Source organism: Apostichopus japonicus, chromosome 9, assembly GCF_037975245.1.
Source record: "Apostichopus japonicus isolate 1M-3 chromosome 9, ASM3797524v1, whole genome shotgun sequence".
Classification (NCBI taxonomy): Eukaryota; Metazoa; Echinodermata; class Holothuroidea; order Aspidochirotida; family Stichopodidae; genus Apostichopus; species Apostichopus japonicus.
In genome coordinates this window covers 9563545-9590000 of record NC_092569.1, presented here as the reverse complement: position 1 = coordinate 9590000, position 26456 = coordinate 9563545, and the positions used below count along the sequence as shown (strand labels likewise).

The following is a 26456-nucleotide window of genomic DNA, read 5'->3' as shown; positions in this document are numbered from 1 at the left end:
AAAACACAAGAATGAAGAGAGCAGTTTCAAGCGATAAAGTCTACACTATACCGAAGAAGTTAACCAGTCAACAAAAGAAAACCACACAACCAGCGATCGAGAAAACCTGCAAATTCCGCCCTAAGGAGAAAGGACAGACAGGAACTGCTAATAAAGAAGGCCATGAAAACTAACTGAAATTACTAGGGACTCAATTCATTAAAGTGAAATGACAATCAAACTTTACTTTCTACTAGCCATTATGCTTTTTAACACTAATTACACGGAGTATATGGGCGAAATAATGTATCTTGTAAGTACAATGACATCGATTCTTTTAATAACTCACCATTCCATACGTGTATATCATTACTACAACACAATAGTCGTAGTCTAAAGAAATTTTTTTCCGATATTGCTACTTTTATGAAAACGTAGAAAGAAAACAACAGAAAACACAAGAATGAAGAGAGCAGTTTCAAGCGATAAAGTCTACACTATACCGAAGAAGTTAACCAGTCAACAAAAGAAAACCACACAACCAGCGATCGAGAAAACCTGCAAATTCCGCCCTAAGGAGAAAGGACAGACAGGAACTGCTAATAAAGAAGGCCATGAAAACTAACTGAAATTACTAGGGACTCAATTCATTAAAGTGAAATGACAATCAAACTTTACTTTCTACTAGCCATTATGCTTTTTAACACTAATTACACGGAGTATATGGGCGAAATAATGTATCTTGTAAGTACAATGACATCGATTCTTTTAATAACTCACCATTCCATACGTGTATATCATTACTACAACACAATAGTCGTAGTTTAAAGAAATTTTTTTCCGATATTGCTACTTTTATATCTTTGTTAAATCAAGATTTTTCCATAATTGGTTTTACTGAAACCTGGTTTACAAATGATATATCTCCTCTTATTAAGATTGACAATTACACACTAATTGAACAGCATCGTAATGAAAGAAGGGGTGGTGGTGTTTGCCTTTTTATAAATAATGACTTTAATTTTAAACACCGTACAGATTTGTCTATTTTAAACAATTCTATTGAAGCGATCTTCATTGAAACGAATACACCTAAAGTAACGAAAAGCTTATAGTTGGTTGTGTATACAGACCTCCCAACAGTTCGAGTGATGATTTCAATTTAAATATGCAGCGTATCCTTGGCACCATCGCTAATGACCACTGCAGCACCTATATTATGGGAGATTTTAATATTAATTTTTCTAAAGCAAGCATAACTACTGACTTTAATAACCTTATTTATTCGAGCGGGTTTGATCCCACAATAACTAAACCTACTCGGGTTAGTCCATCTTCTGCCACCATAACCCTAAATTGGCTAGAAATTAATGTCACAAAAAGGTTACAATATACTTCATACAAGAATTCAAATTCTGGACTGTGACTGGTGAAATCGCCCGTGGTGTGCCTCAGGGCTCTTTATTAAGTCCTTTGTTGTTTATTATATACGTTAATGATATCTGCCATGTCTCCAACATTGCTCATACAGTCTTATTTGCCTATTTGCCGATGACACCAATCTTTTCTTTCACTCGAAGAACGTAACTTCACTCCAAAGTACTGTCTCTTGTGAGAACTGAATAAGTTCTGTGATTGGTTCGCAGCAAACAAATTAAGTAATAATATTGATAAGAATAAGTATATTTTTTCAGTAGTAGAAGAGCATCTCGTTGGGATAAAGATATTACGATGAACGGTAAAATAATCAAATGTGTAACTGATACAAAGTTTCTTGGTATTAATATTGATAGCAAACTTTCTTGGAATAACCATATTTCGTTAGTATGTAACATTGTAGCTAAAAACTGGTTCATTATCTAAACTGAAATATTTCCTTCCACGGTATGTCCTTAGAATGTTTTATCAAACATTAGTTCTGCCACACTTATCCTACCGTACAACTATTTGGTCTGGTACATACAATGTTAACATTGACCGCCTAAATATTCTCCAAAAGAGGGCTATACGTCACATTGCTAATGCGACACCACTTGAACATACTAGTCCCTAAATTTATTAAAACTTGGTGATATTATAACAATGTTGCTACTTTTGCCTACAAAGCATGGATTTGATAACTGCCAGTCACTTTTAATGACTTTATATGTATAGTAACATAGTCTTCCATAACCATCACACAAGACAAGCCGACAACGCTCATTGCAATTTTTACCATAGTATCATAGGAAAATTCGGTCTTCGTAATAGAGCAATACAAATTTGGAATGATCTATCAAAGAAGTTGAAGTCTATACCTTCAAATCCCACATTCACCAGACATTTGTAAAGGAATTTATTAACTGGTACTAGTATTCTATAATCTATTCACGTATCCACCTCGGCATCATTAGGTTATTATATTACTGTATATTTATTCCTTATGTATACTGTATTATTTATTTTAAAATTTCTTCCAGGGAGTCTCCTACTTTTTTAAGTCTTTTTAAGACTTTGTGGAGACTTCCTTTCCCATTGTACACAGTTGGCGATAAAACAAATAATGAATTGATATCGAATCAGAAGTTACCGATTAGTATCTTTGGCGCTACATATGGACAGATAACTATTACTGTCTAGCACAAACTCTTGCAGCTCTTTTGTTTGTTAAATGCGCTGTGCCGTACATAACCATTAAAGACAGACCATGTAATATGTGCAAGCATACCTAGTTTGTTACTGTAGTCCAACGTTACCGCTAAAGGAACGATGGAATTAGACATGAGTTTTGCAAATGAAACAATACAACATATTAAATATGTGGGACACAGTGACATTTACATAGGACTGGAAGATTAATAACTCTATAACTTCGATCACTCATGTTATTGTAGCCACATATGGTCTTATCTATTAGAAGGAGGTTGTTTGAATATTAAATAACACGATCAGATTATCTGTTATTACTCTAGCGTCAGTGTCACAAATATGCAACTGTAACCCAACATTGATAATATACATACAAGATACATACAAAATATGAGTTATTCTGGAATCATCATATTGTCTATTGTACAAACAAAAAAAGCCTATATTTATCGTAACGTACTGCTAGACCTACACTGTCTTGCCTTGTGGTTTGCTTGTTTCATATTACCAGTTTTATCGAAGGATCGTACTTCAAATGTAGTTTACAAAGCAAGTATCAAATACTAAGTAACCATTATTCCACTTTGTAATCATAAATAACACTTCCTTAATGACGTTCGCAGGTTACGTAGTGAAATCATTTCTACATATAGAATTAGCACAGTTTACAAAATGTATTTCGGAAAGATGTTTTTACCAAGTCAGTCCTATTATTAATAGAAAGGACAATTTCAGTCTCACCTGCTGAAAAGAAGAGAGATCCATGCAGAACAGTCGCTGCAAAGATTAAATTGAAGAGTAGCATTGTAGAGGTTGTTCTCTTACACACTCGGCAGCTCTTTACATCCTTACAGCTACGGCGATAATATGCCAGCTTAAACAACGTCAAACATGCAACGATTTGCAAACAAACTTTCATGGAAGAGGTACATTAACAGACAATGTAAGCGAAAATTCAACCTTACGTCAAGTGTTTGTCAGGAGAAGTTACGCTTGTCAGTTCGCGCAATTTTACTTTCGTAGCTGTTATTGTCGGCAGTTTACTGAAGATACGCGATAATTAGATTGTTAGAGAGAATGAGACATAATTAATATATAACTTGTAAGTTTTTAATTAGGCTATATGATACGATAGAACTTGTACGTTTTATCGGAAAAGAGAAGGCCTTTTGAAACTGTCACAAGTGGTGATCGACATGTTACTATAATAATCATTATGTATAATAATTATCAACATTTTTTTGTACGACGCTTCAAAAACTCAAATTTGGAATCTTTAGAAGGTCATTTCAGATGGGAAACCATAGATTGCTTTAGGATGAAAAACCCACCTTACTATGACCCCACCGGGTATCGAACCCGGAACGTCCCGATCGCTAAGCCTCATTGCTTCAAATGCCACCGCCTTTCTCCACTCGGCCGTGGCACCGTTTGAACAATGAAGGGAGTATTCAACATCAATGGCACATTTGTTCTAATTGTGTGTAGTATTTCTTAGCCCAAACTTTCATTAAGAGCTACTCATATAATTTATAGTTTACATGATTCCTCCCTGCTGTTTAGTATTGAATATGTAAGAGAACAAGGAATTAAATTGATCTTTTGATTATGAGTTTCATGTGTGTATTTCTTCCTCTCTAGACAAATCATTTGAACCCATCTTACGGATGATTATTTATCATATCTGAAAAGTGACGTGACTATATCCAGCAGGCTCCTGCATCCAACTGTGTAGTAATTAATACACCGGATATCTACTCAGCCACCAACAGTACACTAAAACTAGACTATTCCTATACAACTGAATACTATTGGTATTAAGTTTGGGATGCACTAGGTCCAAAAGAAACCTCTTTAACGCCTCAGTTGCACCTATAAACCTATCGATAACAAAACCGTTTTTATTTAATGTCATTCATTTAGGATAAGATAAAACCTGTATTTGCAGCAACTCTTTGTTTTATTTGCTCCCACCTTAATTTTAACATCCTATGAACGTTACTGCTTTACAATCTTCATAATAACTGAATTTCTTACTTCACTGTCTGTATTCATCATTACGTACAAGATCTCTAAAACAGGCTCTAAATATGATACTCTCCTTAGTGTATAGTTCCCAGTTTCCAGTCCATGTCACCATGTGACTATAATATACTCCCTTATCTAACCGTAACAGCACTGAACTGTCTGAACTATAGTTCCACTTACCTAAACGTTTAGTTGACAGCATGGGAGCGATCGGTCAAGTTTGATTGTTCAGGAGGCGTAAATATTTCCAACTTGATTTTTGTTTAAGTATCGATTGTTAATCAATAGGAAGGGATCGGGTTTCATTTCTTGTTGCCCTGGGAAATCTGGAAAAAGCGATTTAGAATTACCGAAAAGGAAAGTAAACTATGAAGTGCAATACCTTTACATTAGAAAACATTATGACAAGATTGCAGGCAGAATTCAGCAAGGTAGTTGAGGTTCCCATAGTTGTTTACTTAATTTCATTCCGTTTGCCCTATAAAATATAATATAACCCGTATTAAACACAGTAAGTTTCGGACTCCACAGGAAGGCCGAAACAAATCACGACGATTTGCAACGTATCTTTAAAGCTATCCTGAAATGAATTAATTAGAGCCATTGAGGTTTGGGTCATTGTTAATCGAAATTATATGAAAGATCTAGAAACCCAATTAAGTTTACAAGCATATGCAATGAAAAACGGATTTTAAATGGTGAGAAAAGGGTTGGAAAATGTTCAAACGTATAAAATTCATCATTGGTAAAAAAAGTCTTGGTTCGGTCATTTCGGCTGAGCTCTACTCCCATACAATTCAAAAATTGCTTTGATTTTGACCTTACACACTACTACAGAAGGTACAGAGTAACTAACTGTATTACCCTACTAAATAACTTAAACAGTAGAGTGTTGAGATGTAATTTCAATAATCGCTTAATAAAAGATGATGTATACTACTTCAGTCTCCTTTGTATTAATGTTGTTACCTCCTTAATGATTTTGAAAGTGCAGAAAAGGTGACCATCGACATCACGAACTTACATTTCTTCGTAAATTTCAATATTGTCAGTATGGATAGCATTTCTGTTTGATAAACAAGGAAAATGATTACTCTCCATATTATAGATCAATCCAGAATATTCGCTGGTCAAAGTTGGCCTTTTATCGGAGATGAAATCATCTATTTCATTTGCAATAACGAATCATCTCTTAATGCCCTCATCCTACCCGTTTCATTATATGACATTGTAGACCTATATATCGTCAGGAATTTTCTACCGTGAAATCTTCAAAGAGAGAGGTAAAGCCAGCAAATAACTAACATTTATTGTACTATGTTCATTTTCAATTACAATTAAACATCTGTTAAAAAGAAATGGGATCAGTTAATGAAATTAAAACATGAAAAACAAGGAACATTTAGCGAATAAAAATACCTTAATGAGAAAGTGTTGGCACTTGCATGAATATAAAACTGATGTATGTTAAGTAATTTTTATTTTGCTATGAATTATAAAATTGCGGAAGAGTACCGTCCTCTCATATTCTGATGACCCACAACTTAAGGCCAGATTGTAAATACAAAACTATGTCATACAAAGGTTAGTTTCATATTTAAAAAATATACAAATAGTGTTGAAGTGGTTAAGTTTTCAAACGTTTTGCAATTTGCAGTTCCCACCGGTCTAATCCCCACCCAGCCGATCGTGAATCAGTCTGGAGATGATGAGGTACTGTAACAGACCCCAACCATCGTACCAGGTGAACAAGATGAGCAAGAAGACACGCCGTCAGAGGCCGTTGAACACCATGCTATGGATGATCTCGAGGACAAGGAGAAGACGATCAAATTTGAACGGAATACTCCTGAACAGACGGTGACACTTGAGTCCAAGATGTCTCCCCAAGCCAAGTTAGGTGATATATAATCCAACATCAGCAGACATGGACATCTGGTCACAAGCGAAGGCAGACTGTATCATTCAGATATGACCAGATGGGTCAGCAAGCAGCATGGTCAGTTAACAACTGAGTGAATGCAAAAACTACCAACACATGCGTCATAACTAATCTAGTCCAGCAGATGCCGATGCCGCAATCTGCTAAGGATTTGCAGATCCTAATGGCACGGAAGAGGTATTTAGACTGGTCTCGGACGATGGTGGAATAAGTTAAAGGATGTGGGATAACGTTGGTCCACTTCCTGGCCAAGTGCTAAGTAAGAGTTGGTGTCATTTATCAGAAAGATCTCTTTGATAACAAGGGAAGTATCCTTTTAAGTTTGGTTTAATTTCAGCAATTTCTTGTAACTGGAAGGTAATGACTTAGAATTAAATGCTGAAAGCTGCAATTATACAAAATTATTAAAGCACTGCAGCATTCCACGAATTGCTTACAGAAAACTGATTGAGCATATTGTACTATCACCGAGGTCACCTGAATTGGAATGAATCGTTCAACTTAACAGATGACGATTGGAGTGTCATTTTTAACATTTTGCTCTAGTTCTCAGCTCTGTCTGAAACAAAAGGGATTTATTTTCAATTTCGTTTCTTCATCGTATTCTTGGTACAAATCATCTTCTTATATTATTTAATGAGCAAAATGACGAGCCCTCATGCACCTTTTGTAACACAAACAGTGAGACACTGGAACATCTATTTTGAGGTTGTCCGGTTATTTCACCTTTCTTTTTAATACTGAACAACTGTTATTCGGAAGGCAGTTTATTTGATCCAAGAAAGATTTTTCTTTGGATATAATCTCCTTCTTCATCACTTATCTTATGTGCGTATCGTATATTGCAAGCATTACATTTGCAGTTACAAAGTAAATAATTTAAATCCTCACCATATGCATTTCTACTCTAAACTGAAGTCTATTTTGAAGGTCGAAAATTATATTTTGTCAATACCAAATGTTTAGAGAAACCGTATTAAAAGCTACTATGATGACGCCAAATATCTGTCTTACATTCATGATTTAAGTAAAGAACTGTTTGCAGGTCTAATCTGGGTGTTTAGGAATATATTTGAAAATGCTCTTTCTTGCTGCTAGTATAATTTTACAGTATTTATGTTTTCTCTTTTCATAAGTATCTACCTTAGGTGTACTTCAAATGTACTAAATGATAAAAGACGGTATTTTATAGGATTTCTTTGTAAATATATGTTTCTATTTGTGAGCGAATAAAGATGGATAAAAGTGTTAAGTAAGATCTTTCCCTGTAGGGTGGGATAGTTCTTAATATTAATTTCCAGACGGGTAACAGTTCATCATTTAGTTTTGCCTTGACCTCCCAGGAGCCTGTCATTTTAAATGTGCTTACCGTGTGTACATATACATGATAGTTCTGTGATGGCAATGTGCACACATAATGGCAGACCTTATAAAGTGTAAATTTGTAATCTCCTGTGATGGCAGAATGCACACAGAATGTATTTCATATATAGTGTTAATTAGCTGTAAGGGCTATAGTGAGGCTTTGCTTAGGTTTGATAACTGTATTCGCGCAGTAGTCTCCATTATACTCCATACAGTAGGGGGGGGGGGGCATTTGCCCACCCCTGGAAAATTAAGAAAAATAGTTAAGCATTTAAAATTTCAATGACTTCCCCCAACCAACAGTTCTCTAGTTATGTTCATTGCATACTGACCCATAATGCATCACTGAGATTATTGAAAGTCAAAATCCTAAGACATGAGATCTCAAAATAACCGATGGGTAAATGCAACTTGAACGGGAAGTGTCTTTTCCGACGATCTAGGAGTGTTTTTTGGCAATAAAATCGTTTAAGGAAATGAATAGTTTGAAAAATATCACATAGAAACAGTCATGTTGTTTCTTCCCACTTTCGCCATTATTCCAGAAAGTTCTGTGTTTTTTACATCAAAGCAACCGAGATATGTCCCTTCTGCTACAGATCGAAATGGACTTTGTTAGAACTGATTCCATGTTGAAAAGAAAACTCAAAAGAAAGATATATGTTGTATAAGCAGCTTAATATCTCCTGCAGCTCAACATAAACATTAACTTGCATATCTCTGGTTTACTTAGAACCCACAGTGGTTGTAACCAACATAAATATAGCTCTTACACCTTTCATGCACTAAAATATGAAATGATATCGTAGTGGAGCCGTCAATCGTGTGTTTCCTTGATATTTACACATATATTCACCTTTTTAAGTCTTTCTACAGGACAGATAAGTTCTAATGGTTACCTAGTTACATGCAAAACATTCCTAGTTTGTTACTATAGTACAACATTACCATGAGAGGAACGACGGAATTAGACATGAGGTTTGAAAATGAAACAATACAGCATATTAAATATGTTGGACACAGTTATATCTGCATAGGATTGAACGATTAATAATTCTATAACTTCAATCACTCATGTTATCGTAGCCACATATGGACTTATCTATGAGAAAAAGGTTGTGTGAATATCACATAACACGATCAGATCATCTGTTATTACTGTAGCGTCAGTGTCACAATTATGCTACTGTAACCCAACAGTGATAATATCAGAAAGATACATACAAAAATGAGTTATTCTAGAATCAAATATTGTCTATTGCTAAAACAACAATTGCGTATATTTATCGTAACGTACTGCTAGACCTACACTGTATTCCCTTGTTCGTTGCTTGTTTCATATTACCAGTTTTATCAAAGGATGGTACTTCAAATGTAGTTTACAAAGCAAGTATAGTAACCATTATTCCACTTTGTAATCATAAATAACACTCCCTTAATGACGTTCGCAGGTTACGTAGTGAAATCATTTCTTACATAAAAAAAATCAGCATAGTTTACAAGGTGTATTTCGGAAAGATTGTTTTACCAAGTCAGTCCTATTATGAAAAGAAATGAAAGTTTTAGTGTCACCTGATGAAAAGAGGAGATATCCATGCAGAACAGTCACTGCAGAGATGAAATTGAAGAGTAGCATTGTAGATGTTGTTCTCTTACACACTCGGCAGCTCTTTACATCCTTACAGCTACGGCTATAATATGTCAGCTTAAACAACGTCAAACATGCAACGATTTGCAAACAAACTTTTATGGCAGAGGTACATTAACAGACAATGAAAAAGAAAATTCAACCTTATGTCATGTGCTTGTCAGGAGAAGTTCCGCTTGTCAGTTTTCCATTTTACTTTCGTAGCTGTTATTGTAGGCAGTTTACTGAAGGTACGCGATAATTAGATCGTTAGACAGAATGAGACATAAATAATATATTACTTGTAAGTTTGTAATTAAGCTATATGATACGATATAACTTGTACGTTTTATCGAAAAAAGAGAAGGCCGTTTGGAACCTGTCACAAGTGGTGAGCGACATGTTAATTTAATTATCAGTATGTATAATAATAACCAACAGTTACCTGTACGACGCTTGAAAAACTTAAATTTAGAATCTTTAGAAGGTCATTTCAGATGGGAAAACCATAGATTGCTTTAGGATGAAAAGCCCACCTTACTATGACCCCATCGGGTATCGAACCCGGAACGTCCCGATCGCTAAGCCTCATTGCTTCAAATGACACAGCCTGTCTCCACTCGGCCACAGCACCGTTTGAACAATGAAGGGAGTATTCAACATCAATGACACATTTGTTCTGATTGTGTGTAATTCTACAGTAGTTTGAATTTATTAGTATTTCTTAGCCCAACTTTACATGAAGAGCTACTCATATAATTTATAATTTACATGATTCCACTCTGCTGTTTAGTGTTGAATATGTAAGAGAGAACAAGAAATTAAATTGATCTTTTGATTATGAGTTTCATGTGTGTATTTCTTCCTCTCTAGACAAATCAATTGAACTCATCTTATGGATGATTATTTAACATATATGGAAAGTGACGTGACTAACCAGCAGGCTCCTGCATCCAACTGTGTAGTAATCAATACCCTGGATATCTACTCAGGCACCAACAGTACACTAAAACTAGACTATTCCTCTTGGAAAATAATCGGATACAACTGAACACTGTTGGTATTAATTTTGGGATGCACTAAGTCCAAAGGAAGCCTCTTTAACACCTTAGTTACACCTATAAACCCATCGATAACAAACCGTTTTAATTTTTAATGTAATACATTTAGGATAAGATACAACCTTTATTTCCAGCAACTGTTAAAACTAACAATAATACCAGTTACAGTGAGTGATTCACTTATCATGAAAATAACAATAATTATTAATTATCAAATTGCCTATGATATCTTAGTTGAAAGGCAATATTTTATATAATACACACTTATCACTGTAAGAACCTTGCCTTTAAACAAATAAAACGAAATGGTACATAATTGACACGCTTTGTACTTGAAGCCCTTCAGCTTACGCTATTTTGCTCTAGCACCCTCACTTTAACGAATGCGAAAATATCTTACTATAGTAGCATGAACAATCTCCCATGACCTTAGGATGATATACATTGGTAATTCAACTCAGAATCATTAACAACAACATAAATTTAAAGTGAACCCATTTGATGTTCAAAATTGTTCTATTCTAGAGTAGGGCTCCCAGACCCTCGCTACATAGGAGTCCGTTTTAAACCACCCCAGTGCAGTCAACCTCCTCTTATGAAACCCTTCATTCGCCTCTGACCTCTTTGTTTTATTTGCTCCAACCTTACCTTTAACATCCTATGAACGTTACTGCTTTACAATCTTCATAATAACTGAATTTCTCACTTCACTGTCTGTATTCATCATTACGTACAAGATCTCTAAACAGGCTCTAAATACAATACTCTCCTTAGGGTATAGTTCCCAGTTTCCGGTCCATGCCACCATGTGACTATAATATACTCCCTTATCTAACCGTAACGGTAATGAACTGTCTGAACTATAGTTCCACTGACCTAAACGTTTAGTTGACAGCATGGGAGGGATCGGTCAAGTTTGAATGTTTAGGAGGGGTAAATATTTCCAATGTGGAAATCTGGAAACAGCAATTTAGAATTACCAAAACGGAAACTAAAACGAAACTATGTAGTGCAATACCTTTATATTAGAAAACATTATGACAAGATTGCAGGCAGAATTCAGCAAGGTAGTTGAGCTTCCCATATTTAATTTAATTCCGTTTGCCCTATAAAATATAATTTAACCCGTATTAAACACAATTAAGTTTCGAACTTCACAGAAAGGCCAAAACAAATCACGACGATTTGCAACGTATCTTTAACGCTATCCTGAAATGAATTAATTAGAGCCATTGAGGTTTGAGTCATTGTTAATCGAAATTATGTAGGAGTTCTAGAAATCCAATTAAGTTCACAACCATATGCAATGAAAAACGGATTTTAAATGGTGAGAAAATGGTTGGAAAATGTTCAAACGTATAAAATTCATCATTGGTAAAAATAGTCTTGGTTCGGTCATTTCGGCTGAGCTATACTCCCATAAACCAATTCAATAGTTGCTTTGCTTTTGATCTCACACTACTACAGAATGTACAAAGTAACTGTTTTACCCTACTAAATAACTTAAATAGTAGAGTGTTAAGATGTAATTTCAATTATCGCTTAATAAAAGATGATATATATATCTACCTCAGTCTCCTTTGTAATAATATTGTTACCTCCTTAATGGTTTTGAAAATGCAGAAAAGGTGACCATCGACATCAGGAACTTACATTTCTTCGTAAATTTCAATATTGTCAGTATGGATAGCATTTCTGTTTGATACACAAGGAAATGGATTACTCTCCATATTATAGATCACCCCAGAATATTCGCTGGTCAAAGGTGGCCTTTTATCGGAGATTAAATCATCTAAGGGAGCCTGATGCAATAACGAATCATCTCTTAATGCCATCGTCCCGCCCGTTTTATTATATGACATTGTAGGCCTATCCATCGTCAGGAATTTTCTACCGTGAAATCTTCAAAGAGAGAGGTAAAGCAAGCAAATAACTAACATTTATAGAACTATGTTCATTTGCAAATACAATAAAACATCTGCTTAAAAGAAATGGGATCAGTTAATTAAATTAAAACACGAAAAAGCAAGGAACATTTAGCGAATAAAAATACCTTATTGGGAAAGTGTTTGGCACTTGCATGAATATTAAACTGATGTCGTCTTATATTCTGATGACCCACAACTTAACGCCAGCTTGTAAATACAAAACAATGTCATACAAAGGTTAGTTTCACATATAAAAAATATAATACTGTTGAAATGGTAACGTTTGCAAACGTTTTGCAATTTGCAGTTCCCACCGGTTTAATCTCCACCCAGACGATCGAGAATCAGTCTGGAGACGATGAGGTACGGTAACAGACCCCAACCATCGTTGTAGGTGAACCAGATGAGCAAGAAGACACGCAATCAGAGGCCGTTGAAGACCATGACATGAATTACCTCGAGGACAAGGAGCAGACGTTCAAGATGTCTCCCCAAGCCAAGTTAGATTATATATGACCCAACATAAGCAGCCAAGGACATCAGGTCCCAAGCGATGGCGGACTGTATCATTCAGATATGACCAGATGGGTCAGCCAGCAGCATGGTCAGGTAACAACCAAGTAAAGACAATAACCACCACTACATGCGCCATAACTAACCTAGTCCAGCAGATGCCGATGGCGCAATCTGCTAAGGATTTGCAGATCCTAATGGCACGGAATAGATAGGTATTTAAACTGTCATACTAGCTGTTCTCGGATGATGGTGGAATAAGTTTAAGATGTGGGATAACGTTTGGTCCACTTCCTGGAGAATGTCTGGCCAAGTGTTAAGTAAGTGTTGGTGTCATTTATCAGAAAGATCTCTTTGATAACAAGGGAACTAGGTTAACTTATACTTTTTTGGCATAAGATATAATGGCAATAACTATCCTTTTACGACTAAGTTTGGTTTGATGTCAGCAATTTCTTGTAACTGGAAAGTTAATGACTAAGAATTTAATGCTGGAAGCTGCTATTATACAAACTTATTAAAGCACTGCAGCATTCCAAAAATTGCTACAGAAAACTGATTGAGCATATTGTACTATCACCGAGGTCACCTGAATTGGAATGAATCGTTCAATTTAACATATGACGATTGGAATGTCATTTTTAAGATTTTGTTCTAGTTCTCAGCTCTTTCTGAAACAAAGGGATTTATTTTCAATTTTGTTTCTTCATCGTATTCTTGGTACAAATCATCTTCTTAAATTATTTAATGAGCAAAATGACGAGCCATCTTGCACATTTTGTAACACAAACAGTGAGACACTGGAACATCTATTTTGGGGTTGTCCGGCTATTTCACCTTTTCTTCATAATACTGAACAACTGTAATCTCCTTCTTCATCACTTATCTTATGTGCGTATCGTATATTGCAAGCATTACATTTGCAGTTACAAAGTAAATAATTTAAATCCTCACCATATGCATTTCTACTCTTAACTGAAGTCTATTCTAAAGGTCGAAAATTATATTTTGTCAATACCAAATGCTTAGAGAAACCGTATTAAAAGCTAATATGATGACACCAAATATCTGTCTTACAGACATAATTTAAGTAAAGAACGGTTTGCAGGTCTAATATGGGTGTTTAGAAATATGTTTTGAAAATGCTCTTTCTTGCTGCTAGTATAATTTGACAGTAATTATATTTTCTCTTTTCACAAGTATCTACTTTAAATATCTTTCAAATGTACTAAATGTTACAATACAACATTTATAGGATTTCTTTGTTAAAATATTTTTCTATTTGAACAAATAAAGATGGATAAAAGTGTTAAGTAAGATTTTGCCCTGTTAGGTGGGATAAGTAATTTCATTCAAAGCTTCCCGTTGTTTCAAAATTGCTTAAAACACCCTATCACCTAAGCAACTCTACCATTCACCAAGACAATCTAAACTGCCATACAGCAGCAGTAGTGACAAGTCAGAAGATTATAGAAATTACTATATTTATTTCCAGACAGGTAAGAGTTCATCTTTTAACTTTGCTCAGACCTCTCAGGAGCCTGTAATTTTACATGTGCTTACCTTGTGTATATTATATGTGAATATATACATGTTAGTTCTGTGATGGCAATGTGCACACAGAATAGCAGCCCTTATTAGGTGTAATTTTGTAATCTCCTGTGATGCCAGAATGCACACAGAATGTATTTATATTATAGTGTTAATTATCTGTAAGTGCTATAGTGAGCCTACAGGTACAGTCAATATTATTGTGATCTTTGTAAATCCTTTTACTGTTGTTAATATTATGGTTATTGGGTTGAGTATGGCACCTAAAATGACCTCAACCAGGACACATGTATGTATGTATTGTTATGATCTGATCTACATTAACTAATGTAAGAGTATCGAAAGTAATTTAGGTTGTTGTTGGTCCATCGAGAACCCAAATTGGGATATTTTGTTATGTGCTACAGCGGCAAGGATAGGGAAGGAAAAGCAAGATGGTTAATGATGGCAGATAAAGAGGGGAAGGGGACGGGGAACATGGGTGACAAGAGTGTGGAAGGAGGGGAAGGGGATGATCAGTGACATGAATTAGGAAAGAGAATGGGCAGATAGTGATAAGGATGTGGAATGAGGAAAAGGGGCAGATAAAGTGACAAGGATGGGGAATATGCAGAGGAGTGACAAGGATGAGGAAAGGGGAAGAGAGAGGAAGACGAGTGAAAAGAATGTAATGGACTGAGTTCCCATCCACTTGCGTCATTGAAATCTAGGGTAATAGCACTGACTCTATGGAGTTGATGAAATTACGAAGTTCCTTCTCAATTGTGGCACAATCCATGTCAGGCTTGGTAAAATTGGAGTCCAAATGTGGTGCCTATTTTGGAAATAATTCAGCCTTAATGTCGTGACCACAACTCTGTATTGCCGGGTCTGAAATTGCTTGTTGGACCTATCATTTTTAATATTGGATTCAAAGTTTCATATGTCGGGGCTTACAAATCAGTGTCGGCCTCAAAATCTGCCCCAAAATGCATGTCAGTGAAATATTGTTTACGGCTGTCCATGGATACACTTATAGACCAGAAAGAAAACTCACAGCAATTACGGGTTTTGTGTACCAAGCATTTTGTATAATCAATAGGAATGCACCCAAGGGAAGAACTATTGGAAATCGTTATACGTTACTGTGTTACCTCGACACGTTTGAGCTAGTTTTTGTTTACCCATAGGACACATCGGATATCTTTTGTTGCATTGTTAACAAATCAACTGTAGTCATCGAATTCCAACTTGTGCGTCGTGCCAATGGCCATGACATTCTGAATTATCAGTTTCTTTTTCAGATTCATACAGAATCTTCAATCTAGGTTGACATTTTAAAGAATGGTTTAGGCCGCTAAGGCCTTCGGTACTAATCCTGTCACAGTATTTCATTGACAACTCTGTATCAATTGCTGAACTGAACGTTAAGTTAAACGTTTACATAGCTTTAATTGATATTACATGATTTCCTTCCCATGGAATGTACTATGACCTTACATTTTACAACTTTAAACATTCACGTTTATGCAAAGATGACAGCTGTTTAAAAATGGCGCTCATGTCTTGTTGGATGATTGTTCATGTGGTCAGGAATTCATGAGATAATGCAAACCAAAACATTCGGAGCGTATTGTGAATCAGCACGAAATAAGACATGGGAGATCTGGGGTTAAAGTAGAAGTTCAATTGCATTACAAGTGGCAAAAAGTAACAGCGAGTTTATATATAAACTTTTCCAAAGATTATAAATTGAGTTTGTTTTCCTAGTCATATTTTACAAAGGGAAAACATATAAAGCTTTATGTTTGGAAAGGATAGCGGAATGGTTGCTGGCTAAAAAATAAATAAATAAAAAGGTCCTTAAGAGGAGACACTTCCAAAAATGGGAATTGTATAGAAATCCTGTCGTCAGCTGAGAAAGGTAAAGAGTATCAAATATTGACTATACTTCGAGGGAAAATAATATTACTGCTCATTACGTCAAAGTTCGCAATGAAAAAGATAAACTTACCTTCGTGAGATCCGTAAAACTCCCATCACAACCAAGCATCCAAGAGCAAACAAAAGAGCGAGAAAAACTGCCGATAAAGAGAAAGTGATTTAAAGTACTAGGGACACCGAGCTAATTTGCCCCATATTCTGTACATTTTTGTGCATGTGATAATCTCATTCAAAATCTGTTGACATTGTTTGAAAGCTCTTTTCGTTTCAAAGATATACACATTTTGAAGTTTTGAGAAATATGGGAAACAAGCAAACTATGACGTTGAGTGTTTGCGCTCATCAAAATTTCTTATTTCAGCCATTAATAAGTGAATTCTTAATTAATAGCCCACATATATTATTGAATAATGTGATATTCCCTTTTCAAATTTTTGTTGTGAAAACAAAGGGATAACTTAATAGAAAATTAGGCATTCATTTACAATAATTCATCAATGTTCATAATTAGCTAATGTTTATTCATAAATAAAACTAGAATTAAGAAGATACTTGTAAAATGGTCCACTTTGATGGATTTTGATGGAAGTTGCCGCTATTTGATGATTATTAATGCCTTTTAGAATGATAAGGACAATGTTTTTGTAAGTGTTCGCAGATCTTTTAACTATATCATAAATGATGGTCACGAACAGGGACAACAATTATAAGTCTAATGATCTACATGTGAGTTGTGCAGTATAAAAACCTACTGAAATGTTGTTTATGTAAATCGATATTGTAAACTGAATGCTAAATTATAAAAATAAAATATAAAGAAAACTTTATCTAGAACGGGATTAAAATCCGTAAGATCATGATTACAAACGCTGTTCTCTGTAACGATTGAGCTATTAAAGTTTATAAGTTTTGGAACTAAATCAATTCAACGAATTGAATACTCAAGCCTCTAAAAAGTCTTTATTAAACTGGAAACAAAACGATCACCTTCGGAGTACAGCGAAACTATCGTTGACAGTATTGTTATGGATGTAGACATATCTGAATAAATAACAATAAGAATAGTTAAAAGTAACAGCTGATAAAAACTGATGTAATATTCGGAACGGCATGACGTAAACAAAAAATGCCGATGGATATTGCACTCTGTGGTGTCTCTAATATATATATATATATATATACATATATATATATATATAGATAAATATATATATATATATATATATATATATATATATATATTTATTTATATATATTTATAAACCATCACCAACACAATCACCACCATCATCATCGTCACCATCACAATCACAATCACAATCATAATCATAATCATCATAATGTATAGTTGAATAAGCACATTTTTTGTTTCAATGTGAAGTGCTGTGTGACTAATAACCGTTAAGTTTTTCTCAAGATCGATGCGTTATGAAAAGCAGCAAAATGCAGCATGAGTGTTCAAATTTAATCAATGAATTAAATACTCAGTCCCCTAGAAGCTCTTGATTAAAGCGATCACCTGTCGTTGGAGGTACTGTTGTAGATGCATTAATTTCTGTATAAAAAATATCAATAAAAATGTTTAAGTTGGTTTAAGCGTGAAGTGAAATGTGCTTCATGGGATAACAAATCAGAGTAAATTTTTTACATAAACTTTACATTATCTTAGTGCCACATAGTAATTAGTTAAGGAGAGCGTTGTCGATTTACACATAAACTACTTTATGTTGCATATGAAAATTTCAGACATAATCAAAGTAGAAATATATGTACAAGATGTAAAGAATTATGTCGTCAATCAACTAGAAAAAAAAGTTGCATTTACTTCACAGCATGTTTATAGGTAACGACCATCAAAGTTTGATGTTAATGCTTTACTTTGCACAATGATTTGCTGTTTAGTGTTCATCTTGTTCGAAGTATACCTTATATATCGAATAAAGATACACTGTTCAATACATTTCGATGCAATGATTTTTTGCGTAGATAATTTCCTTATTAAGATCACTAAAATATGAATCAGATCATTTTGTCAAAGCATGTATTTGTATTAACTAATACAATATTACCAGAATCCTTACGCGTGCGGTTAACAAAGTCCCAACTAGCGATGTACCCAGATCCACCACACGTGGGTCCTCCTTGACAAGGTAATTCATTACATTCGTCATCATTTCTCTGTTGAGCATTCGATATGACGGAACGACAATAACATTTACTGCCTTGTGTCACGCCGAAAAACTTATACGTGTGACATATCTCGCTACAAATAGTTGGAGTCAAGTACTCTACTTTACCGCCAAAGTCCATAATTTCATTTGGAATATAGCTGTTGCATCCGACGTATGACGTGTCTTTGAAAATAAAAGTAAACACAAGCAAGAGCGTTATACGAGAATGAATATCGGAAATCTCGTATTGTTTTAAGTTAATATCGATACATTTCTTAACCTTCATCTGATGCTTCGTTTAGTATAAGAGAAATTAAGCCCAATAGTGAAATGTTCATTTTTTTGTCGTAAGAACTTAATATACAACTTACAGTTGTAAATGGCTATCACTTGATTCCCTCCACATTCAGGTGATCCTGCACACGGGTTTTTGCATTGGTCTTCTGCTCGATCATTGTTTTTGACTATCTCCGTCAGGTTACCACAGTAACACCGGTATCCATACTGTAAGCCGTAGTTGTCATATGCACCCTTACCACAGAAATCAGAACACATAGAAACAGTCATGTTGTTTCTACCCACTTTCTCCATCATTCCAGAAAGTTCTGCTTTTGTTGCCTTAAAGCAACCGAGATATGCCCCTTCTGCTACAGATCGAAATGAACTTTGTTAGTATTGATTCCATGTTGAAAAACTCAAAACTCAAGAAAAAGACACATGGTGTATAAGCTGCTTAATTTATCCTCCAGCTCAACACAAACATTCAACTTGCATATCGCTGGTTTACTAAGAACCCACAGTGGTTGTAACCAACATAAATATAGTTCTTACACCTTTCATGCACTAAAATATGAAATGATATCGTAGTGCGCGCCGTCACTCGTGTGTTCCCTTGATATTTACACATAGATCCATCTTTTAAAGTATTTTTGCAGTACAGATAAGTTCTAATGGTTACCTAGTAACATACAAAACATACCTAATTTGTTACTATAGTACAACATTACCATGAGAGGAACGACGGAATTAGACATGAGGTTTGAAAATGAAACAATACAGCAAATTAAATATGTAGGACACAGTTACATCTGCATAGGATTGAACGATTAGTAACTCTATAACTTCGATCACTCATGTTATCGTAGCCACATATGGACTTATCTATTAGGAGGAGGTTGTGTGAATATTACATAACACGATCAGATCATCTGTTATTACTCTAGCGTCAGTGTCACAATTATGCTACTGTAACCCAACAGTGAAAATATCAGAAAGATACATACAAAAATGAGTTATTCTGGAAACATATATATTGTCTATTGTAAAAACAACAAAAGCCTATATTTATCGTAACGTACTGCTAGACCTACACTGTCTTGCCTTGTGGCTTGCTTGTTTCATATTACCAGTTTTATTGAAGGATCGTACTTCAAATGTAGTTTACAAAGCAAGTATCAAATACTAAGTAACCATTATTCCACTTGTAATCATAAATAACACTTCCTTAATGACGTTCGCAGGTTACGTAGTGAAATCATTTCTACATATAGAATCAGCACAGTTTACAAAATGTATTTCGGAAAGATGTTTTTACCAAGTCAGTCTTATTATTAATAGAAATGACAAGTTTAGTCTCACCTGATGAAAAGAGGAGAGATCCATGCAGAACAGTCGCTGCAAAGATTAAATTGAGGAGTAGCATTGTAGAGGTTGTTCTCTTACACACTCGGCAGCTCTTTACATCCATACAGCTTCCTTACAGCTACGGCTATAATATGTCAGCTTAAACAACGTCAAACATGCAACGATTTGCAAACAAACTTTTATGGCAGAGGTATATTAACAGACAATGAAAACGAAAATTCAACCTTACGTCATGTGCTTGTCAGGAGAAGTTCCGCTTGTCAGTTTTCCATTTTACTTTCGTAGCTGTTATTGTAGGCAGTTTACTGAAGGTACGCGATAATTAGATCGTTAGACAGAATGAGACATAAATAATATATTACTTGTAAGTTTGTAATTAGGCTATATGATACGATATAACTTGTACGTTTTATCGAAAAAGAGAAGGCCGTTAGGAACCTGTCACAAGTGGTGAGCGACATGTTAATTTAATAATCAATATGTATAAATATAACCAACAGTTACCTGTACGACGCTTGAAAAACTTAAATTTAGAATCTTTAGAAGGTCATTTCAGATGGGAAAACCATAGATTGCTTTAGGATGAAAAGCCCACCTTACTATGACCCCACTGGGTATCGAACCCGGAACGTCCCGATCGCTAAGCCTCATTGCTTCAAATGCCACAGCTTTTCTCCACTCGGCCACAGCACCGTTTGAACAATGAAGGGAGTATTCAACATCAATGACACATTTGTTCTGATTGTGTGTAATTCTACAGTAGTTTGAATTTATTAGTATTTCTTAGCCCAACCTTACACAGAAAACACAAGTACTCACAAATGCGAGTAAACTTAGATCCCTGATTTTACTATCCGTGGTAGTACTTATACTTGCCGGTATTGAGTAAAGATACTGATTCGGAGGAGTTGATTTACTAGTTTAAATGTTTACAATTACTAGGCAGATAGTGAAAGTACTGCTTTTAGTGTTGTCCCTGATTTCACTAACCAAAGTAGTAACATTACATGGTAAGGCATGTAAACTTACATATTTATAGTACTGATATGGTAGTTAGTAGATATACACAGATGAGCGATGATAACAAACAGAAATTTGGAGTTTATTTCTCTTTTTATTGAACTTGTAAAGAACACTTTCATATTCCAACATCTCAAAACACAAATACCATGTTTTTGATAATGAAGTTCTTAAGATACATATGATAATAAACTGATGCTGTACTTCCCCATGACATACTAAACCTCTGGCAATAATCAAGCAGCAAAATGCATGAGAAATTACGATTAACTTCGAGAGAAACACAACTGCTACTGTGGTAAAGTCAGTTGACAAAATCCATCTTCTTAGGTTCTTATAAATATTGCAATAGGTCTCTAAAGTTTTTTGGCAACTTTTACTTAAAAACTGCTACTTTATACACTTAAACTCAATGAGACCTCACCGACACATTTGCAAGGACAAACCCTATAAACTGAATTAGGTGAAATACAAGAAACACAGATAAATGACTAACACAGATAAATAAACAACCATGAACAAAACACAGAACAAAATGTTTAAAACACTGATTTCTTTAAGTATGCACATCCTGCAATGTGATACTGTTAGCTTTTGATTTAAACAAATGCAATAACAGAAAACTTATATGTATTTTGGAACTGTTGAATCAGTAATGCTAATCATTTGGTAATCAATCAAGCTTAAAAAAATCAATTAATTCTGGCCTTGACTTATCTTTACTTTCGCGATCAAATCAGGCAAGCTCAGACTGAAACACTAATGCTGGTCTCTATGTAAACCAGCCCTTGCTTTATTTTGATGGTATAATTTAACCACCATGACAAATCACACAAATACCGACCTCTTCCTTTGCAATGAATCTCTGAACATGCTTTGAGCTTTCCATCCTGTTATCCCACAAAGAGATTTCTTCTGATTATCCAAAATTCAGAAAAAGTCCCCATTCTACGTCAAAACAAATAGAAATGTCCACTCTCGACAAGTACATAAGTGATCTAATTAAGGCAAGAAATATTGCAACAGTGTGCAACAAAAATGTAAACGTAATGAACACAAAAAGATAAAAATCCTCAGGTAGCAAAGCTTTGCATCATATAAACATTAAAAGTCTTTATATTTTGTTACGAAAGTTGCAACAGATCTTGGGATCTTTTTGGATTTAAAGCCCAATAACAAATCCAGGAAAAATAAAGTCTTCTTACTTTTCTTTGGGAAGCTGATGTTGAATGTATAAAAGGCGACAATCAAGCATTCAAACCCTTCCATGATTGAGTCTACTTCACACACAACTTTGTTCTCCGCCTTAATCTGAATGTGTTTTGCACTTAGGTGATTCGGTCCTGATCCAATGAGACATGGCGCTGAGGACAGAGGCCCGACGTTGTCAATCTTTCTGAACCACAGGTGTGGAGATAGTTCTTGCCATGTTTCCTTCTTATATGTTTTTTTAGAGAATTGACAATACTATATGAGGCTTCACAATGATTAATTCCACAGAAAACTCTGAAGTTCTGTTCTCCTGAGTGGACCATTTGAAGATGGTTAAGAAGTTTAATTCGAGTTCTGCTCTCATATCTACAATGGCAGCATCTGAAGATGCCTGAATGCTGTGTGTACACATTTTCTGAATCAGTAAGACTGAAAGAAGAAGAAGCCATTCTTAGTTGAAGACTTTAGAAAGTATTTCAGTATTGTCACAATGGACTCTTCCAGCTAAAATTTTCAATCAATTCAGGGAGGCCAATTAAGAATGTACCAACTTTAATGTGAAGAAATCTTGCTTGCCCTTGAAGTACAGCACCTGTTTGAAAATGAGAGGCATAAAAAAGTTTTGCATTAAACAAAGCAAAGGCACTACCATGGAAAGTTAAACTCTAATTCAAGTGCTTTCATAATGTGCAATTTAACAGAAACAGTTCATTAGTGTTGAACAGGAGGCCAGGTTTAGTTAGCAAGGAAATCCTCCTAAAGGAAATCTTCGAAGTCAGTGACTCTTTGTTGGTAACTGTAGTGAAATATATTTATCATGACAAGATAAGGACACAAATGATTGTCTGGATTTGCAAGAAAAGGCAAGCAGGTTTTTTAAATTGAAAGTGGCTGTCAAATTAGGCACCTTGATGTGTAGTACACCATGTGCACCACATGTCTATGCCAATAATATAAAACAGCCACTATAATCTAGAAACACAGGCCTGTACATAGTACATGTATCTTACAGTACTCAATTACACTTGAACACTGACCTGTATGTGTACCTTATTTACTAGGGTAAGTCTATGGTTAAAGCTGTACACTCATCAATCCAGATGATTCATATTAACATTAACATTTTAGAACGATTTATTTTCATAAGTCTGCTTGCACGATTAACATACTGCGCAGGCTTGAAATGGTTATATCAGCTGTTCAAATTTCCCTGTGGTTTGCTGTTGCTACATGTGTTGTACTAATTATACTACTCCGTACACCACTGCACATAAAAAGTTTACTGTATCAAACCAGTCCGTACCACTACCAGTACATGTGCAGCACGTGTGCATGTAGAAAATGTGAGGAGCGGAACTGTGGGCTATGGTGTGAGTTTATACGTACACAGCCTTACCGCTGATTGAGACGATAATCATTTCTTGCAGTTAAATTCCGTCTGAATTAGTTGTAATTTTGTTGATTCTACAGTTGTTTTGTTATGGTTCTGAGCAATTATGACTTGAAATTTGTTAAAATAATCATAAAACTGTCTATCATATGATTAAGTGCAACTTGTGATGGAAGGTAATAGGCTACATTACATATGTTCATGAAAATCTATATCTAGCGTTTGCTGGGGTTTTACTTTTGCAAATCTAGCGTTTTTTGGGCATATGCCGCTGGTAACGCTGACTACATTGTTCAAGTCACAGTAGTTACCACACCAATCACATCATAATAATGTGTCCAATACTTTCACATACTACTTTTATAACTTGGGCAGTACGTGTAGGCCTAAGCTGGCGGGCTTATTACAGAATCACTTATAATATGCACTTGGATCCTACATACGTTCGATGCAGTGCATTGCTGCAGTGCAAAGGAAACCTCAAACTAAACGTAAATTGCTTAGGCCTATACGAGATTGCTTCCATAGCATACAGTACGCCAGTAGTCATGTGATGATCATGTTGTTAGTAATATTTTTCCGCCATTACCTTTGACTATTTGGAAAGGCGAAATTCGGTTGTTGCCGTGTATTTCCGCAATAATACTAACTTTGCTACACTAATTGGGCTGTTTGTTGTAAGCTGACTTTGTTTGGACGAAATGACTGGTTCCAAAATCAGGCATATCAGTGCAAAAGCTTTGTGTTGGGTTAACAACGTTGTAGTTGAACCATGACTCAATACGTTAGGCTAACCGCAGAGTTTAACACGAGGCCTCTCCCGCTAATGATCAGTAAGATGTTCAGAATAATGTGATATAATTGCATCAAAATTAGAAAATATATATTTTAACTACCTAAAAATAACATACATCATAGTACTAAACAAAACACATGACAACTTACCTTGATTTTCCAAAATATCAACAAATATGTCCATAAATTAGAAGGAGCAGTTGTGTCTTATCGTGCATGTCTTGGTCGTTGCGTCGCTCTGGTAATACATAGTACTAACTGAATGGCATGGGCAGTACTTCTACGAAAGGCAGTTCGCACAATTACGAGGCGGGTAGTTTAATCGCTATGATCGCTATGTAGAGTTGTAGAATCACTAGTTGATCACTCTTAATACTTGGAAACAATCTGTAAATGTACGTGTCACGTTAGTATTTCGACCAACTACAACATTCTTAATCTACTCACGATGAGTAACATCGTTCACATCGTTTATTGTAAGCATTAAGGAAGTATCGAAACTCAATGCATGAGTCAGTTTACGAATTAGATCAATTAGTTGACTACCTTACAATTCGGCGTCTAGCATCTGTACACATTGCCCCATGTATTTTCAGTACTGATTAAAATTTGCAAGTACATGTATGCGCATATTTTGTGAAATAAGAGTCGCACTACGAGTTGAGGTGCATCCCTACTCATTAAAGGTATAACATCTTACTAACAGACGAGTAAGCAGATTTTCTGTGTACATTAAGAGCTGCTCATATAATTTATAGTTTACATGATTCCTCTCTGCTGTTTAGTGTTGAATATGTAAGAGAGAACAAGGAATTAAATTGATCTTTTGATTATGAGTTTCATGTGGGTATTTCTTCCAACAATTGAACTCATCTTATGGATGATTATTTAACATATATGTAAAGTGACGTGACTAACCAGCAGGCTCCTGCATCCAACTGTGTAGTAATCAATACCCTGGATATCTACTCAGGCACCAACAGTACACTAAAACTATACTATTCCTATACAACTGAATACTATTGGTATTAAGTTTGGGATGCACTAAGTCCAAAAGAGACCTCTTTAACGCCTCAGTTGCACCTATAAAATTATGGATAACAAAACCGTTTTAATTTTAATGTCATTCATTTAGGATAAGATAAAGCCTGTATTTAAAGCAACTCTGAAAACTAGCAATAATACCAGTTACAGTGAGTGATTCACTTGTCATGAAAATTACAATAATGATCAAATATCATATTGCCTATCATAACTTAGTTGAAAGGCAATATTTTATATAATACACACTTATCAATGTAAGAGCCTGCCTTTAAACAAATAAAACGAAATGGCACAAAAATTGACACACCTTGTAATTGAAGCCCTTCAGCTTACGCTATTTTGCTCTAGCACCCTCACTTTAACGAATGCAAAAATACCTTACTTGATTGATATGTACTTCAGCAACTAGCCACGCCCACTATAGTAGCATGAACAATCTCTCATGACCTTAGGATGATATACATTGGTTATTCAACTCAGAATTATTAACAACAACATAAATTTAAAGTGAACCCATTTGATGTTCAAAATTGTTCTATTCTAGGGTAGGGCTCCCAGACCCTCGCTACATAGGAGTCCGTTTTAACCACCTCAGTGCAGTCAACCTTCTCTTATGAAACCCTTCATTCGCCTCT

General features: G+C 35.2%; 2 protein-coding genes across 14 annotated transcripts in view; both read right to left on the bottom strand.

Annotated features, from left to right (window-relative positions):
- LOC139972980 (uncharacterized) overlaps positions 1 to 26456 on the bottom strand; it is a 44464-nt gene that overhangs the window by 7237 nt on the left and 10771 nt on the right. For 2 of the 11 annotated variants that reach the window (XM_071979310.1, XM_071979311.1), the window contains exons 1-3: positions 9515 to 9667; positions 4816 to 4961; positions 3349 to 3384 (exon numbers count right to left, since the gene is read on the bottom strand). The exons of 1 other annotated variant lie outside the window; for it this stretch is intronic. In XM_071979310.1, the coding sequence (XP_071835411.1) occupies positions 3349 to 3384; positions 4816 to 4837 (58 nt within the window). In that variant the 5' untranslated portion in view covers positions 4838 to 4961; positions 9515 to 9667. Of the gene's footprint in view, positions 1 to 3348; positions 3933 to 4815; positions 4962 to 9514; positions 9709 to 26456 lie in introns of those variants that run through there. 8 more of the 11 variants (XM_071979312.1, XM_071979313.1, XM_071979308.1 and 5 more) reach the window with 5 other exon arrangements.
- Positions 10402 to 21115, bottom strand: LOC139972984 (uncharacterized). 3 transcript variants are annotated; one of them, XM_071979323.1, is made up of 7 exons: positions 20355 to 21115; positions 19088 to 19363; positions 18615 to 18899; positions 18065 to 18100; positions 17533 to 17586; positions 16616 to 16682; positions 10402 to 12532 (listed from the first exon to the last, which is right to left on the bottom strand). In XM_071979323.1, the coding sequence occupies exons 1-7, from the start codon at positions 20461 to 20463 to the stop codon at positions 12280 to 12282; spliced, it is 1080 nt and encodes a 359-aa protein (XP_071835424.1). In that variant the 5' UTR covers positions 20464 to 21115; the 3' UTR covers positions 10402 to 12279. The 3 variants fall into 3 exon arrangements, with proteins under 3 accessions (XP_071835424.1, XP_071835427.1, XP_071835425.1); XM_071979326.1 differs by having other exon boundaries at positions 18627 to 18899; XM_071979324.1 differs by having other exon boundaries at positions 19088 to 19360.

Excerpts from the sequence above, each read along its gene's own strand:
- LOC139972984 (XM_071979323.1), bottom strand. The coding sequence starts at position 20,463 with ATGGATGTAAAGAGCTGCCGAGTGTGTAAGAGAACAACCTCTACAATG. Across the intron at positions 19,364-20,354 it reads ATCTCTCCTCTTTTCATCAG|CAGAAGGGGCATATCTCGGT; the intron begins GTGAGACTAAAC and ends TTCGATCTGTAG. Across the intron at positions 16,683-17,532 it reads AGTTTCGCTGTACTCCGAAG|TTTTTCTCGCTCTTTTGTTT; the intron begins GTGATCGTTTTG and ends CTTTATCGGCAG.